At 38.4% G+C, this 18929-nt stretch overlaps 1 protein-coding gene across 1 annotated transcript in view; it reads right to left on the bottom strand.

Annotated features, from left to right (window-relative positions):
• LAMA4 (laminin subunit alpha 4) overlaps positions 1-18929 on the bottom strand; it is a 147741-nt gene that overhangs the window by 26872 nt on the left and 101940 nt on the right. The window contains exons 17-26 of the mRNA XM_023219040.1: positions 17615-17731; positions 15317-15496; positions 11601-11740; positions 8916-9089; positions 8166-8311; positions 7574-7736; positions 6566-6699; positions 5933-6104; positions 2984-3115; positions 1352-1494 (exon numbers count right to left, since the gene is read on the bottom strand). Coding sequence (XP_023074808.1) covers positions 1352-1494; positions 2984-3115; positions 5933-6104; positions 6566-6699; positions 7574-7736; positions 8166-8311; positions 8916-9089; positions 11601-11740; positions 15317-15496; positions 17615-17731 — 1501 coding nt within the window. The remainder of the gene's footprint in view (positions 1-1351; positions 1495-2983; positions 3116-5932; positions 6105-6565; positions 6700-7573; positions 7737-8165; positions 8312-8915; positions 9090-11600; positions 11741-15316; positions 15497-17614; positions 17732-18929) is intronic.

Genomic DNA, 18929 nt, shown 5'->3' with positions numbered 1-18929 from the left:
GCAATGGCAACAAAAGCCAAAATTGATAAATGGGATCTAATTAAAGAGCTTCTTCAGAGCAAAAGAAACTACCATCAGAGTGAACAGGCAACCTACAGAATGGGAGAAAATTTTTGCAATCTACTCCTCTGACAAAGGGCTAATATCCAGAACCTACAAAGAACTCAAACAAATTTACAAGAAAAAAACAATTCCATCAAAAAGTGGGCAAAGGATATGAACAGACACTTCTCAAAAGAAGACATTTATGCAGCCAAAAGACACATGAAAAAATGGTCATCATCACTCACCATCAGAGAAATGCAAATCAAAACCACAATGAGATACCATCTCACACCAGTTAGAATGACGATCATTAAAGAGTCAGGAAACAACAGGTGCTGGAGAGGATGTGGAGTAATAGGAACACTTTTACACTGTTGGTGGGACTGTAAACTAGTTCAACTATTGTGGAAGACAGTGTGACGATTCCTCAAGGATCTAAAACTAGAAATACCATTTGACGCAGCCATCCCATTACTGGGTATATACCCAAAGGATTATAAATCATGCTGCTATAAAGACACATGCACACGTATGTTTACTGCAGCACTATTCACAATAGCAAAGATTTGGAACCAACCCAGATGTCCATCAATGACAGACTGGATTAAGAAAATGTGGCACATATACACCATGGAATACTATGCAGCCATAAAAAAGGATGCGTTCGTGTCCTTTGTAGGGATATGGATGCAGCTGGAAACCATCATTCTCAGTAAACTATCGCAAGAACCAAAAACCAAACACTGCATGTTCTCACTCATAGGTGGGAATTGAACAATGAGATCACTTGGATACAGGAACGAGAATATCACACACCAGGGCCTGTTGTGGGGTGGGCGGGGAGGGTTAGCATTAGGAGATATACCTAATGTAAATGACGAGTTAATGAGTGCAGCACACCAACATGGCACATGTATACATATGTAGCAAACCTGCACGTTATGCACATGTACCCTAGAACTTAAAGTATATAAAAAAAAAGTAAATGGACAAATGCTGTTTTGTCTTCACACAATACACATGTTCCACCCTTCCTATTGCTGATGAGAAATATTGCATTAGATCATGTTCTAAGAGTAATACAATAATTGAAGAAATCTGTGATTACATCTATGTGATGCTAATTTCAGGAGGTCCTGAGGATTGACTGCAGAGGGCCTGCAGGTACACGAATGTGTGTGCCTGTACCTGTCCCTGTGTGTAAAAGTAGCAAGTAAGGGTGCGGACACTGTTACTAGACCTCTCCTGGATGTTGCCAGCCCAGTACATTGCTAGGAACAAACAGCTACTTAACAAAAAGCCTTACCTGGATTGTAAGATTTCTGGGGGAGCTCCTCCAATGTATATATCTGTAAAAGGTATTTTCATCTTTTCATTATCCATGCTCTTGACATGCCTTCTGTCAACTACCAAGATCATTTTCTTATCATTGTGGTAAATGATTGAGATCTGGGAGAGATAATATATAGTAAGCCTTGATTAACTATTTAATATAGAGTTCTTTGATGACTTCTATATATTTTAATTCTCCTGGCTATACTAGCTATTCTTCCATGCCTTTGTGCTTGTTTGTTCACAAAATGGGGAATAGATAGATTTTCTTTTCTCACAGACTTGAAAACTCTTGCTTCTACAAGTAGCAGTTCACATTTCCTGGGAAAGGAGGTCTGTATGAAGAGGGAGCCAGCCCAAGAAAAATTTTGTGATTAGACCTGTTGTTTCCTCCTGCTCTTTCTGGGAGGATTCAGGAAAGAGCAATAAGCAGGTGCCACTGTTCTCTTCTTTTTTAAAAACAACTTTATTCAAGTCTAGTTGAGTACAAAGAACTATACATATTTTATGTATGCAATTTGATGAGTTTGGACATATACAAACACATCATCCCACAATCAAGGTAAGAGGCATATCACACATTTCCCAGCATTTCCTTGTGTCCCTTTGTGGTGTGTGCGTGTGTGTGAGCATGTGTGTTAAGCACACTTATCCTCAATAAATGTTAAATTAGTTATAACTGCAGGCTCCATGCCGTACAGCAGATTTCAAGAACTTACTCACCTAGCACAACTGCAACTTTATACCCATTGAACAGCCATGTCTTATTTCCCCCATCCCTAACCCCTGGTGACCCCTATTGTATTCCCAAGCAGGTGCCTTCTGGAATCTAGATTGCATGTTACCAGGTGTAATTTTTTGATGACACAGTGAGCAGTTCTAATGAATCTGCAAAAATGCTAGTCAGAGCAATAGTTAAAATATTCTTTTATTGTAAACCATTCTTATGAGGCTATGGACTTTGAACTGAAAAGGGAAATACAGTCTCCTACCCCTTGCATTTTGGTTCCACTTAAAAGATATTATGCCTTGTATACACTTTATCAAACTGTATATTTAAAATAGTTAATGAAAACGGATGAAGTATATTTTCAGTAGTCTGCACATCTGTTTCAAAACTAAAGGGGATTCTTTGTGAGTTCTCTTTATAAGGAAAACTGCTATTATTTTCTACATGCTGGATAAGTGGTTTAAAAGGAAATTCTGTATTTACTTATATTCTTGTTACATTTAGTGGGGCTCAAAGGACAAGCAAAAAAAATGGCTGCGTATCTACACCGGCTCATTCCACACGTGCACAGAAGCACTCTGGAGGAATACCAATTGAGATATTTAAGATTAATAGAAGCCTTCTAGTTAATGAAGCAATTAAAAGGAATCTCTCAGTGACTTTTTAATCGGAACATCAACAGGACAAATACATCCATTGTTTTAAAGCAAATGTCTTCCTGGGGTTGAGAAGATGAGGGTCCTTCAGTTGCTCCTTAGATATGAAAGCTCTCAGTTTATTTACTATCCTGCCTGTCTCATTTGACCGCGTGATTAGATCAACAGATCTAAGTATAAAAAACAAAAACAAAACCAACCAAACTACAATGGTTTGTACCTCATGGTATTTTGCATCATTAATTTGCGCTTTCTTTAATGTATCTTCAAGATGCACAGGGCCACTGCTGAATCCAAAATCATAGAACACGTGTAGGTAACCATTGCGCATTTCCAGTCTGAAAAACATACTCTGGGGAGAGAAAGAAGTTGTAAGATAGGAACATCTGTTATTATGTGAGTAGAGTCAGTTTTAGCTGAATTTGAGAAATATGACTATATTCTTTGTTATTGGAGCTATTTGAAGACTAAGAAAGTCTTACGAAATTCTTATGAAATAAAAGTGACAACGGCTGGAAGTGGTGGCTCACACCTATAATCCCAGTTCTTTGGGAGACCGAGGCAGGTGGATCACTTGAGGCCAGGAGTTTGAGACCAGCCTGGCCAACATGGCAAAACCTCATCTCTACTAAAAATACAAAAACTAGCCAGGCATGGTGGCAGGCACCTGTAATCCCAGCTACCCGGGAGGCTGAGGCAGGAGAATCGCTTGAATCATGCCACTGCACTCCAGCCTGGGCTACAGAACGAGACTCTGTCTCAAAACAAAAGTGACAACTACTTCCATATAGCAGCTATTTCTCTTAATATATAAAAGTTAATTTTATACACAGTGTAAAGATTCTTCTTTTGTTTTCATTCTACTTTCTGAATTAATGGATGAAGTTTTAAGTCTACATTATTGCCCTTTAACAAAATCTTGAAAACAGAGTATAGTATACCATGTTTATTCAAACTGCCTTGTCTTTAGGAAACTTTAAAAAGTTATAGCAGGCCAACAGATGTGACTGTATTTATTTTAGGTGAAAATTAGTAATATTAAAAAATAATTTCAAGGTATACTGAAAATAATTCTTCCATATTATCAGCAAATATGGATTTTAAAAAAGAAGGCCATTGCTGTATTGTTTTGAAACACTGGATTTACGTAAATAAATATAGAATTATTATGCACTTGGAACACATGATGTTTGAGAATCAAAGACATTTTGTAACACTCAGGTGACCTACTGATGAGGTTCGCTTGTTTCAGAAGGTAGTTCATAGATACAAGAAGTCAATGGATTTGAAAAATAAAGCATTGTGGCAAGGTCCCTATTCTATAGGAAGCGATCTCCTGAGTGGAGTTTGTGCATTCCTGGGACTGTGGAAAACAACTTACTGGAGTTTAGGAAGAAAATATTTCAACTTTTTACTAATTTAAAAACATCTAAAATAGAGAAGAAAATATTTCAACGTCCATTTATACTCACTAAAAAATCTAAAATAGAGAAAGAAACTAATTTTTAATATTTAATACATGAATTATTGACTGTGGGCCTTCATTTTATCCTTTTGTCAGACTTTCACAAAATTCACATAATGTGTGCGGCTTCCCAAGAGGGGTTCCACACTTGAAGGGTTGAAGGTAGCTCCTCATCCATTTCTTTGCTTCTCGCCTATTGCAATTTATTGCAGTTTATGTGTGGCTAGTTACATGGACTTAAGGGTGATATAACTGAAATAGTAGAATATTTAGACTTGTACTGAGATGGAGAGTGATGTGAAAACATTTTGAGACACACAGATATTTGCTGGCTACTTCCTACAAATTTCTGAAAATGCTGTCAAGTTTATAGGGGGTTACACATTTTTCTTTGTAACATGAATTATTCTAAATTTGTTGAACTTTATTTGTGATGAGAAATGTCTGACAGTAGTATGAAACCTACTAGTTAATTCAAAAAAGAAACATACTGTCACATCAATGTAAGGGTATTATCATGATAATGGATGAGAAAGTAACTTTTTCTCTTTTTTTAAAGGACAGTTATACTGTGGAGAGATGGTTTTTTAAAAAGATGTTTGGGAATTTTTCTATTGTTAAGTGATTTTGTTGAGGGGAACAGTGCAAATGCAATCCCACAAAAACTCTCCTATCAGTACTATTAAAACATTTGAGGGAAGAAATTTCTAAGCTTTAGAAAAATCTTTCAAATAAAGATTTTCAATAGCTTAGAACCCTTTTATTAAAGTTTACAAAATGATATCTGGTTAGCTTATAAGAATTAATATTAGAAAAAAGGAAACATGCCAGTCAAATCTCAAAGACAACCTTTGCCACCTGGTGAATGTGATTGAAAACTATTTGAGTTAGTAGGCACAGCTAATGATATGCTTCTTTCATTTTTTATTTTTGTGAGGTATCTTGTCTAGGTACAACAACCAATAAAATTAGCGTTGAAATAAACTGGACTTAGGACCAGACTTTTGAATCACTGTATCCCTAAGAGTTTAAGAATTTTCAAAAATATTTAGCATATTACATTTTCTCATGAAAACTGTTTTGTTTGAGCGGTGCAGTAAAGTGCTATTAAAAATAATTTCTAGTGAGAGAAAAACATTTCTGTATCATTAATAAATAAAAGTCAATTTACTCTTCATTTTAAATATATATAATCTTTTATTTTATCTTTATATAATTTGTCCTTTATCGCAAGCTTTGAATGTTTCATACGATATTTATATCTGTTTATAGTACACTTATATCATTTATAAATAAAGATATATGTGTGTGTGTACATACATAAATACTTATATACACACATACATATATACAAAGCATGCAAGCTTTGCTTTTAAATTGATTAGGGCATATGATTTGGAAAAGTTAGGAGCCCAGTGCAGAATTTCTGCAGACTCGCTGCTCTCCTAGATCTTGGTGCTAATGTCCTCAAAGTTCTCTTAGTTTATTTATATCCAAAAATGTACTGTAGGGAAATGCATCTCAGGGTTGCTTTTATTTATTGCTGTCATTACTTTCCTGAAGAAGAAAATCCAATTTGACTTTCTAAACTAGAATTTCAGTTTGATGGCATGACACACTGGACCTGGGAAGGTTCCTGGAAACATGAGTAGCAGAAAGTAAAGGAAATAAAGGAAAAGTAGTAGGACTTGTATTTTTACTCACTCCATTGACCATCAGGAGAATAAGGCCGTTGTCAGCTGGCGTTCGAACTTCAATGTCGAAGCGAGTCACCTGACCAAATTTCCCTCTCTTTGTGATGTCTCTCACCACGGCATAACCGGAGCCATCGAAGAAGTAACTAGCAGCCCGACTCTGAGTGAAGGCCAGCTTATCTCTGAAATGGAAACACAAGGGTCATTTGAACACTACAGTTTCTGTTATGCTTTTCAAGTGAAGCCCTTTTAACTCATTCTTCTAACATCTTCTGTGGACCTTACAACATTTAAATGAAGTCCTGTTGTCTGCCCGGAACAGATAAAGAGGTATTTGTAGGTATGTTACATGGATTGTTTTCTTCTCCATCCTGTGTGCTAAGACAACCGAAGTCTCCAGGGACACCCTGGTGCCTGGAATCCTAAATCAAGGCTGCAAACAAGTTGTTTGACACTTGATACTTGGGCATGCTCATCTATGATAGAGAATAGGTGAAGAGTTTTTTTGCAGGTATGACTTATGCAGTTTCAAACCTGGCTTCCCCAAAGACAAGTTTGAGAACCTGAATATTGACTCATACTTGTTCTATCTGCTGCTCTTGCATCAATATCCAAGTCTTTAGTACTCTCAACTGTCTCTTACCGGGCACAGGGCACTGATGTGGAGGGGTCCATATTATAGATGTGCTTAAAGTTGTACAAGCTGATCACATCATTATTCAAAGTGGCCAGTTCCAGGCAGCCAACGAAGCCAGGCAGGTTTAAGCTGTTAGGGAGCTGTTCAATAGAAAAAGCAAAACCAAATGTCTCATGGTCATGTTTTACCCAGACATTACAGAACAGACAATGCAACTAACAGTAGGTCAAGGAGACCTACCCCTTCATAGAAATGTCTTTCTAGACCCGAGTGTGTTTATGCCAAATCATTTAGATATGCAGTAACTTGTCAGTTGTGCAAATCTTAGCAGAGAAAGTGGGATTTACTGAGTATAGATTATGTGCTGGTCATAGGCTGGACAGTGAATTCATGACAAAAATCAGTCCTTATGCCAGCTTTGTGAGGTAGGTATTCTTGTTCTCATATAATGAGAGGGAAAATAATCCTCAGAGAAAATCCAATCATGTGCCCATAACTAGTAATAATAGTCCTGAAATTGGAAGCCCAGATCAACTTCTCATCTTCTTTGACCTATCCTTTATCCCCTCTTCATCAGATTTCACACTCTCTCCTAGGTTCCACCCCCTCTCTCATCCCAGATACTTTATTTCATACCTGTATTAGGTGAGATAACTGAATTTTTGAAACCACCACTGCAAAGCTGAAGATTAGATCTAAACTGTGCTGACACCACAAGCTATGGACATTCCTGTGGCAGGTAGGGGTAATATGAATTACATATGCATGTATCAGAATGAATGAACGGATCTTCAGGAGTCAGCTATAACTTGAAAGCATTGACATTAAGAAAATATGAGTAGCATAGACCAGATTTACACAACAGGTTTATAGATTCTGGTTCAGAATTCTACTCCCCCCAGAAGTAAGCTCTTAAAGTGATATCAGCAACCCCCAAGTCATTATAGGTTTATAGATTTATAAAAACAATTACTGTAGATTTGTAATAGGTCAAAATATAGCTGTATGGCTGACCTTGAAGTTGGAAGGCACTCCACCAACATAAAACACCGTGTCCTCGGGGTCCAGGTCCAGCAGGGAGTCATCTCCTGAAAATTCCCCCTTTTTAATGAACTTTTCCTCTGCTGTGCTACTTAGACTCGGGACTGTTAAAAACACCTTTCCATGTTTTCCCACCCTATTGAGATAAATAATTTTCATGTGTTATTATATAATTTATAGAAAATACTTTTTAAAAGTCAAAATGTTAATGTTTCCTCATCACAAAATGGGTAATTTAATTTTGTGACACTAACAAGCATTTATAAAACATCACAATCAATGGGAACGAGAAGAAAGACATTTCATTTTGAAATTAATTCATGTATTGGCCAGGTAAAATCTAATAATCAGATCGCGATTTAGAAATGACTTTTTTTTTCTTTTCTACTAAGGTGTTTGGGAAAGAATACAAGAATAATGGAAGAAAAGGGAGCAAGCATAAAGGGGGGAAAATGCTATTTATAACTTCCACAGGAAGACTGCGCGTGTGTGTGTGCACGTGCGTGTGTTCAACAGGTTTCTTGTGAATTGTGCATATATGCCCTGTGTCACGGATTCACTGTACCTTTCAATCTTGACAATGCTGAAGTAAGCAGGCCAGGAACTGACGGGCTTGGAGTCCAGGGGAATCTCCACATCTTTGGTTCCCAAATTATAGATGTATACCAGGTTATCATTTTTGATTGCAAGACCCATATACTCTTTTTTGGCCTAAAATATCAAGAAGTAAGAAGTCATTTAAATAAAATTCATATGAATGAACATCATCTTTTTTAAAGGACAATCAGAAATCCAAATACTTGGGTATATACAAGTGACTTCTGGCCTGAATTATTACCCATGAGACCGGGCAGTGGCTTTTCCTCTCCAGCCTCCCTGTGGCCACATCAGAGTCTGCTGGCCCCATCCTTGCTCAGGCTCATGGAAATTTGTTGGCTACCAGGAATGGGCTAATTTTTTGAGGCTACCCAGGGATATAATATAGCCTGACAGTACTGTTCATTATGCATCTCCAAACAGGATTCAGCATCAAACAGAATACACTTCTGTCTTTCTGAAAGTCTTTGAGGTATTCCATTCACTCATCAAAGTTAGCAGTACAATGGTAATAGGAAACAATCCCCACAATTTCCCACACAGAGAAAAATTACTTGTTCTTGAGTCATTCTTTTAATCTTGTCATTAACATGAGACCTTCTGAGTTATCAGAATGGGCATTGTTTTGGTTCATTTGCCTAGTAGCTTTATTTTAGGCAAGAGAAAAAGCAGCTTTCCTTGTAAATATTATCCCCTCCTTTCAAACTCATGTGCTTACATTTTTGCTTCCAAGGTACAGGATAAACTGATCTGCAGTCTCGGTCAGTTCTGGCTGCTTCACAGGGGGTTTCATGTACAGGCTCAGAGACGTAAAAGCCTTTAAGTCATCCATACTGGTTCTCGAGTGCACTTCCACAGCTGACTGGCCATCAAACATCATGGAGACTTGGATCTGGAGTTACACAATGGTTTCATGAACAGTGCTTTGCAGAAATGGGCAGAATGCTTTCCCGTGGTTCTCAGTGGTCCTCCCTCATTCGTGACAGGGGCCTCTAAGCTCTCTTCACCTCCATACCTTTAGTTATTCACTCACATCCTCCCCTAGTTGAAGAGAAGACTCAGGGCAGATTGTGATATAGTCGTTTAAAGTGGGGTGAAAGAAAGCAAAAAACGTGGTGACAAAGTAGATCCAAGCATGAGGATAAATATGAATTCCGCAACGAACGGCGTACTCGGTTTGGGTGAACTAAACAACTTGCTCAAGTTGTTTGGTCAGTATACAATTCACAAGGCTCACACAATTTATATAAAACTAATTGGGAGAAGTAGAACTAATTTCAGTTACTAATACAGCTGGGACTTTCTCCCTAGGGTCCTCATAAAAGGGGCATTGGGTGAGACTGTGAGCAACATCCTTGCCCTTGTCTGCACAGTTGGGAGGGGTCTGGACTAGCTTTATAGTCTCAGACCAGATGGGCTCTGCCTCTTCCTAGCTGTGTAACCTTGAGCAAGTCACTTAACCTTCAGTTTCCTCATCTGTGAAACGAGGATAATAAATTCATCGTGAGCATGAAATACGATGATAACTCTAAAGTGCTTTCCAGTGCCTGGCCCTACCATTATAATAACTGTAATAATGAGTTCATAAGGTGCCGCTTATAATGGCTCACAGAAAGGCATCACAACAAAGCACAATGCAGTAAGTGCATTTCTCAGAGGCCCAATAGGATATGCTGAACTGGTCTGATTCAGGGGTAACTTGCAGAGTACTTACAAGTGGATGGATTGTGTATACTTGTGCCATTTATCTGAATCTTTCCGAATGATTAGACATCTTTACATTAATTTACTAATGTTGATTTGGCTAATGTGGGTGGTCAGTGAGCTCAAGGCTCTATATTCCCAAATGACTGGAGTGCAGCTGTCCTATGTTACCAGTTGAGTAAAAACTAATACATCTTTTTTTTTTTTGAGACACAGTCTCACTGTCACCCAGGCTGGAATACAGTAGCACAATGTCAGCTCACTGCAACCTCTGCCTCCCAGGTTCAAACAATGCTTGTGCCTCAGCCTCCCGAGTAACTGGGACTACAGGTGTGCACCACCATGCCCAGCTAATTTGTGTATTTTTGGTAGAGACAGGGTTTTGCCATGTTGGCCAGGCTGGTCTCAAACTCCTGGACTCAAGAGATCTGCACACCTTGGCCTCCCAAAGTGCTGAGATTACAGGCATGAGCCACCGAGCCTGGCCAAGACCAATACATCTTAATAAACAAGACGTATGGGGGATTAAAGTCTTACATTAATAAGTGAGAGTCTGAGAATAGTGCATGTCTGCATGAAAAGCATCTCACTCGGGGGCACTGAGTGAGCTCCCAGCTCCCAAAGGTAGGGCTAAGTCTGTCTTCAGCAAATGGTCTTAGGTGATTAAGGTCCCAAAGTCATACTCTTTACAGCAATAATATTACAAGAAAGCACTCATCAAAACCTAGCTTTTGGAATGCCATTTCTTGATGTACCTTTGATGATAAGCCTTTTTTGAAAATGTTCACTGGGGCATCTAAATAAGGTAATTTGTGACAGGGGACCATTTATCACCACTTAAAAGTCAGGTCTATTTACCAAGAATAATCTTCTACAGTACAAAATAGTTGATTTCTAATGCTTCTTTCTGTCAGTAATTAGGACCAGTAGTCTGTTCAGGCTGATTCTTAATTGAGAAAATAAAACCATATACTTTGTTCATAAAAAGTGAGTCTGGTCTATGAATCAATTAAAAAAATTCAAGAGGTCCAAGAACAAGCTCCACTTTGCCACACTGAAAAGTAATTGCTGCGTCAGGAGATGTTCCTACAAATGCCGGCTCTAGTTATCTTGTGCTCGGTTGCTTCTATGTGTCTCAAAACAGTGTCTTTGTGGAGTTTATTCCTCTTAGCCAGTACGTGATTTCTCAGTCAACCCCGCGGGCGGTCAGTAAAAGCTTCCGCGTAATTTGTGTTGTATCAGAGAATTTCTTGAAGGGGTAGGACAGATGGGATAGGTTATTCCATTGTGGTGATTGCACCCAAAGTAGCTGTTAAAATAACAAATAAAATATAAGAACCAATTGAGGCTTTTATTGAGGATGTCCTTGATTTCTTTGGCTATATTAGCTTTATTGACTAGTTTAACTCTGTGGTTTTTAAACCTGACTACACATTAGAATAACCTGGGAGCTTTAAAGAACATACAGGTACTGAGCCCTTCCTCTACAGAGTCTGATCTATTGCTTTCAGGTTGGGACCAGGAATTGGTTTCATTTTCAATGCTTCTCATGTGTTTCTAATTAGCAAATGGGGCTGAGAACTACTGAGTTGGAGAATACAGTGGAAAGGTCCAGGCTCTTGAAGCTGCCCAAGCAGTTGGAGCTCAGCTTCGTGTTATTATTATCACGGAGTGACTGATGAGTCTTTTCATCAGTTACCTTGCTGGCAACACTTCTGGTCTGAGCAATGAGCTCTCGGATCCTCTGGATGCTGGCAGAAACGTTGCTTGCAGGCCGCTTCTGCTCAACCGTACGAAGCTGATCCAGGAGCTGAGGGACAACCTCTGTCAGATTTCTTACTGCAGTTAATAAAAATTAATCACTTGAGTAAATATCTCAATATTCAGCATATTTCAAGAACCAGATGTAGACAACAAACACGGATTACATATGGTAGAACAATAAGAAATTATTTTTAATCCTGCAAAATTCACAGTAAAGCCTGTAAGGTACATGAATGTGCTTTGGTCAAGGAATAGGTCGAGGCAGACATCCGGGCCAGAGTGACTCAGTGAGTTTAGGGCACAGGTGCACACTCCATTTGTTATATAACCTATTTGTAAGCGCATACTTGGCTCAGAGCCACTGTTGCTTGAAAAGGTATAGCTGCCCTGCTGATGCCATGCACAGGGCACATGCACTTGCATCCAGAGAAAGAGAGAGTGCCACGGTGGCCTGTCTTGCAGATGGACAGAGGGAGAGCCAGGGCTCAACATGGCTCGCGGGTGTGCTGGTGCCCAAAGAGACAGTAACGCTCCTGACCCCTGTAAGGGAGAGGCAGTTGCCTTGAAGGCAGGCAACGGGGAGCCGGGAACTGACTTGTGTCCAGAGAGAGACTTCAGCTGTCGACCCCGAAGGCAAGGGAGAGCCGGCTGCGCAGCTGTGTGTGGAGCAGCCCGAGCAAGCAGCTGAGACACAGCAGACAGTGTGAGAGCTTCTGAGGAGAGAGCTGCTGAATAAAACTACGTTTCACCTGTCTACATCCCCCAAGTGTTCTTTCCGCTATCTGCCATCCACCCGCTCCCCTGAGACCTCAGCATGGGCTCCAACCTGACCCCGAGCAAGACATTTGGCATAGTTGTGGACCTGACAAAGCCCAAAGCACAATTTGTTCCTATTTTTGTGAAATTTATAATACTTATTGATCTAAAAATTGTATGTAGAGCAAGCTAACTTTTTCTAAAGGGCAGCGTCCACAGTATATATACAAATGTTCCTTTAACCATAAAGCACAGATTCTGCTTGCATTTCTAATATAACTGATAGAACAGGTAAAGAGGAATACTGGGAAAAAAGGTGGGAAGATTGTTTTCCAGAATGTCCATGCACACATCATGCTGCTGCTACTGTCCCAGAAGAGAGCACTAAATGGAGGAAACCCAGGTAGCACCCAGAAAAGTGGCAACTGTGCCAAGGTAGGGGTAGGCGGCCATGGTCTGTGGGTGCAGACAAGGGTGATGCTACAAGCAGATCATAGTGACCTTTTCTTTCTTTTTACTCTTGGACATCTTGCTGGAGAACAAAACAACCTCTGGGTGTTGGGGGTTGAGGGAAACAGCAAAAGAGGAAGTGGCCGGAGCGGGAGACAACACTCCCCTTGACTCAGTCTAGTGCAGCTGTGCCCCTTAAGGCTGACACTGACTACTGCTTATGTCCTTCTTCTTGAATGCATAACTTAAACATAGAAAAGAGCGTGAGTCAGCTGGGCGTGGTGGCTCACTCCTGTAATCCCAGAACTTTGGGAGGCCAAAGCTGGTGGATCACCTGAGGTCCAGAGGTTGAGACCAGCCTGGCCAACATGGCAAAACCCCGTCTCTACTAAAAATATAAAAATTAGCCAGGTGTGGTGGTGTGCATCTGTAATCCCAGCTACTCGGGAGGCTGAGGCAGGAGAATCGCTTGAACCCAAGAGGCAGAGGTTGTAGTGAGCCGAGATCGCACCACTGTACTCCAGCCTGGGCTACAGAGCAAGACTCTGTCTCAAAAAAAAAAAAAAAAAAAAAAAAAAAAAGCACCAGTCATAAGGATACAGCTTGATGAGAAGAGAAACTCAAAACAAAGAGAATGGCATAACTTTTTCCAGAGTTTCATTGACTGAACAGTGGTTCTTAAAGTGTGGTTCCCAGACAAGCAGCATCAGCATCACCAGGAACTTGTCAGAAATGCAAATTCTTGGCCCCGTCCCAAGCCCACTGAATCAGCAGTTCCGGGAGTGGGATCCAGCAGCCTGTGTTTAACAAGCCCTCCAGGTGATTCTAATGCACACTAGTATTTGGGAATCATTGGCTCAGAGACAAATACTTCTGAGGTATTCTCTTACCTAAGGGCAGGGCCATGGTCATTAAGCATTAGTAGCTGGGCAAGAGCAAGCCTCTTCCTAGAGAAGAACTAAACTCAGATTCAGGAGACTGTGTCAGTGCAGACCAAGGAAACACCCCTTCTCTGTGCTTAGGACACACGGTGTTTCTCCAGCACAAGGAATAGAATTAAGTAAAATAATAGCAACTATTAGTTTATTATATTGATTAATACAGAGGTAGATATTTATTGTTTGGATCACTGACAACAACATTTATTTTATAGTATACTATTCTTTAAAAACTAGACATACTATACTTAATGAATTATGTTAGATGTTGATAATGGAAATGTATATAAGACAGAGTCCCCCTGCTCCCTACAATCAATTATCTCAGCAAAAGGGGGCCACCTTATATTAGAGTATTTATAAAGTTTCTTACATTATGGTATCCTCTTTCATTTACTTTGTTTTGAACCACAAAATGCTATTTGAGAAAAGCACAGTAAACAATTTCAATTTTTTGAAAGTTCTGGATGCTTATTGGAATCACTTGATAAAACTGGTAAAAAATGGAAAAAAGAATGTAACACAGATTTGGTACATATTCCCGAGGCAATATCATTATAAATGTAATAGTTGAATTTCATGTAGGCAAATCTTTTAAAGACAAAATTTTAAAAGCACTTCCATGAGTGGTTACATGGAAGAAACGAACATATACTTAAAAGATCATTACAAAAGAGCTATTTTACTGTTATGGGAATCGGTATTTGTAAATTGGAATAAAATTTGCAGTGGCAGGTCATATATGGATTTATGACCTCTCTTAATTCAGATACAAATGAAGGTAATATTGTATGCAAAACCATATTGGAGAACAAAAAGTTCTAGTCATGATATTGTCACGGTATTGACAGACATTGTTATTTAAGAGGTTATGAAGGGATTGGATAAAAATGTGAGAATGGAAAAAGGGACATTTCACAAGTACTGCAAGGTTCTAATATCTACAAAATAAATTAGGTGAACATGAAAATATTTCATTTTCATTTCTATAGAACTGTATATTCAAGTTGGGCAACATGCTGTTCTTAATAGAAAGCTGGAGTTATGTTTGGCCATGTTCAGTACTTGTTGGTAATAACCTGTTTTACTCAGATAAAGAAAAAGCAATGTTGCCTAGTAAAAGCAATGCCATTTAGTAATTTTTTTCCTAAAAGCTAAACAGTATTGTGTTAGGATTGTTTACCCAACATTCGATTAACCTTGTTCCCTAAAGGATAAATCTTACATTGACACAATTGCTACCATTATTTCACATAGAAAAAATTATGACTCTTTACCAATCTATCTAGTGTTCATGCAAAATATATGTATGTTTTTCATATGTATTCAGACAGGTATAGATAGATAGATAGATGAACAGAGCAAAACCTTTTCTTTTTCTAAACTAACTTCTATAATTTTCAAATCCAAAACCCAAATGAAGAAAACTGTTTTTTGACAAAAGATGTATAGAGTTTAATGGCCAATTCCTCAATTAGATTCAAATTGTGAAATTTCTAAGTGATACCTGCATCCCTAGCAGAGTCCATTGCAGTGTTGTAAGCAGAAGAGTCAAAATGTTGAAGATTCTGTGACCAGTTGGTTAGATTTTTGGCCATGGGGGCGGTGGCCTGCTGCACCTCCATCGTCGTCCTGTTGGCTTCCTCGGTGATCAGCCTGGACTGCCCCAGGCGCTGCTGGGCATCCCCTTTACACAGAGCATAGGGTCATTCGCTTTGCAGAGAAGCCGGACATTTGCTGGGGAACACTAACACCCCTTTGACCCTTCAATGAAATAGATCTCACATTTTGGGCTCTTAAGCAAAAGTAAGATTTTTAGATAACCATGTGGCCCACTGAAAACATATCTGAATTAAGAGATACATTTAAAAAGAAGATTAATTGTATTTCCTGTAACCTGGTGAGAAAGCCATAGAAAATGCATATGAGTTAATATGAGATTTTAACTCATAAGAGGTTCGTGTCTGAAATTAATTGCAAATATCACTTTCTTTTCTGAAAAAGTAGGCTTGTGGAAAACGTTTGCCATAAAAATGATGCTATAGAAATTAATTAATGAAGAAAGGTGTTTTTAACAGGAAAAAAAAGCAAATTTCAAAGAGTTTTATTAGTGAATTCTCATTTTGTTAAAAATTACATCTGTAAAATAACCATAATGTAAATTTACAACAAAATATTTTGTTTAGGGGATGGGATTATAGGTGATTTTCTTCTTTTTTCTTATCAGAATTTTCTAATATTTCTATAAAAATAATTTATTATTTTTATAATATTATAGTTCACTTAGGTGATTTTATAACTTCAAATTTTATGCATTTGAAGTTATGCCCTAATTTGGTTATTGGATTTCTTTGGCCCCAACTGTAACATAATTATAACTGAAAACAATTATAAATTTGAAGTTATACCATCACCTAAGTAAATTCTGATTATTTTTGTTATAAAAATAATACTTAATTTAATAATATATAAATAATAAATAATTTATTAAAGTGAGGATATATTTCATTTAGCCTCACATATTCTGGATTCTGATAAATGCTGGTTTGAATGCTAAATCTGCTTCTTACTGGCTGTGCTTGTTGCAAGTTCCCTAACCTTGATGAACCTCAGGGTTCATATCAGCCTGAAGGCAATAGTGGTACTTATCCCTGTGACATAAAGTATTAATATGTTTAGCTGTGTTCCCACCCAAATCTCATCCATAATCCCTGTGTCATGGGAGGGACGGGTGGGAGATGATTGAATCATGGAGGCAGTTTCCCCGTATTATTCTTGTGATAGCGAGTTCTCATGAAATCTGTGGTTTTATAAATGTCTGGCATTTCCCCTTTGCTCAGCAATCTTTCTCTCTCCTGCTGCCCTGTAAAGAGGTGCTTTCTGCCATGATCGTAGGTTTTCTGAGGCCTCCCCAGCCATGCAAAACTGTTAGTCAATTAAACCTCTTTTCTTGTAAATTACCCAGTGTTGGGTATTTCTTCATAACAGCGTGAGAACGGACTAACACAGGTATGTTGAACACTTAGGACAGTGCCCAGCTCACACTAAGCATCAATAAACAGTCACTCTGATGATGGTGATGATGAGGCTTCTCCATGAAGGACCACTCACCTGGCCAGAGCTTTGGTGCACTGTAGCACTGTAGCTAGGATTTGCTCATTCTCGTAAAACACGCGTATGCTACACTAGTGTTTTAACTTTCACTGTGCCAAGGAAGGCACATCTACTTCCAATTGCATCTATCTAAGATACCACTGCAGTCCCAGATTAAGCAAAACATGTGTTTTTGTTTCTCTGTTTGGGCTTGCTGGTCTCCCTGGTCTCTATTTAGTCTCTGTTTGGGCCTGTTGCTTATATGATAAGAATGACTTGACATGTAACAGAGGGAGCTGTTTACAGCTGGGGCCAAAGAAATCCAATAACCAAATTAGGGCATATTGTTATGAGGAAGGATGTTCATAAGAAAGCCATTACCAAACACTATAAACAGCATGATCCCATTAAAAGACACACACATGCACACGCGCACACACACACAGACACACACACACACAGAGGAAATGCTGGAAAAAAAGGCTCTCAAATCTAAAGATCACCTCTAGGTGGTGTGATTACAGCATTTGTATTTATTTTCTTCTTTTTATTTTCTAGAACTTTTTTTGGTAATGAACATGTTATTCTGTCATCAGAAAATAACATTTATGTATAAAAACATTGACAAATAAATTACCTAATCCTTCCTTGAAGGTTTACCTTACACTCCAGTGAACCAACAGATGAGACTTCAATTCTTTCTGATGCTTACCTCTCTCTGTTGCTTGTAGTTGCTTAACGGCATCACTGAGTCTGGTTTTAAGGGCACTTTTCCTTGCTAGGGCTCCACCCACACGCCTGCTAGTGTCAGCCACTGCCTCATCACTGCCTGTGGAGAAGCAGCAGAAAGAAGTACTAGTGGAGCCAAGATGCCTCGAAAAGGTTTCCATTTCAACAAGGAAACTTCTCATTTGTACGATGCAGTCATCTGCAGTATTTGCAGCATTCTGAATACTCTGAACATAGATCAACAATTCTGGAAAGTAGCATTTAAAATTCGAGGTGCAGAATTGCAGAACACTTGTAATACTGCTTGTGAGTGACTTAGGATGCCATAATGGTTAATTTCTTTGATTGAAACATATAGCCCTGCCATGACTTATAACATCAAGCAGCACAATTGGTAAAGAGCTGAAAAGAAAAAAATCTCTCTGTCTCTATATATAAGATGATGACAGGTTATAAAAATAATCCTTGTTTTCTTATTTGTTTCAATAAAATTTTAATTGCTATATAGCATACATCTAGAAAAAGGCATCCTTTAAAAATGCACAGCTTGACAAATGTTCACAAAATGAACACAAAACATAACCAGCATCCAAGTCAAGAAAATAGAAACTTATTACCACCTTTTAAGCTCCCTAGAGCCCCTGTGATGACCCAAAGATAATCACTATTTTGAATTCTATCTCCACCTGTTTGTGTCTGTTTTTGAACATTATTCAAAAGAGAGGATACGGTATTACAATCTTTTATATCTGTCTTAATTTCCATATAGCACTATAATAAATCTTGATAATGCAGTTTGTCTTCCAGCTTTGTTTTTAGTCTTCAAGATGATCTTGGCTATTCTTGGCTTTCCCCTCTCATTTCCATGTAAATTCTAGAATATTCAGTTCAGGTACTTTAATCAACACTGAATTGAATCTGTAGATGAATTTGGGAGAATTGTCATATTTACAAATTTTAGTCTTCTACTCAATGAATATGGTTGTTTAGATCTTCATTTATTTAGATCTTTATGTGTAGCAACCTTAGGCTCTTTTATCAGATTTATTCCTATGTATTTGATGCTATTGTAAACACTGTTATTTTAAAAAGTTAATTTTCCTTTGTTGTATATAAAATTAAACCGGATTTTTACACATTGAATTAGTAATGTAGCATGTCCTTGTACGGTTTCTAATATTAGTGGAAAAGCATTCAATATTTCCATTTTAATATATTTGCTGAATATTATTTTATTTTTCAGATTATGGAAGCTTCCTTCTATTCTTAGCTTGCTGAGAGTCTTTTTTAAAAGTAAA

This window comes from Piliocolobus tephrosceles, chromosome 5 (assembly GCF_002776525.5).
Source record: "Piliocolobus tephrosceles isolate RC106 chromosome 5, ASM277652v3, whole genome shotgun sequence".
NCBI lineage: Eukaryota > Metazoa > Chordata > Mammalia > Primates > Cercopithecidae > Piliocolobus > Piliocolobus tephrosceles.
This window is presented reverse-complemented; position numbering and strand designations above follow the sequence as displayed.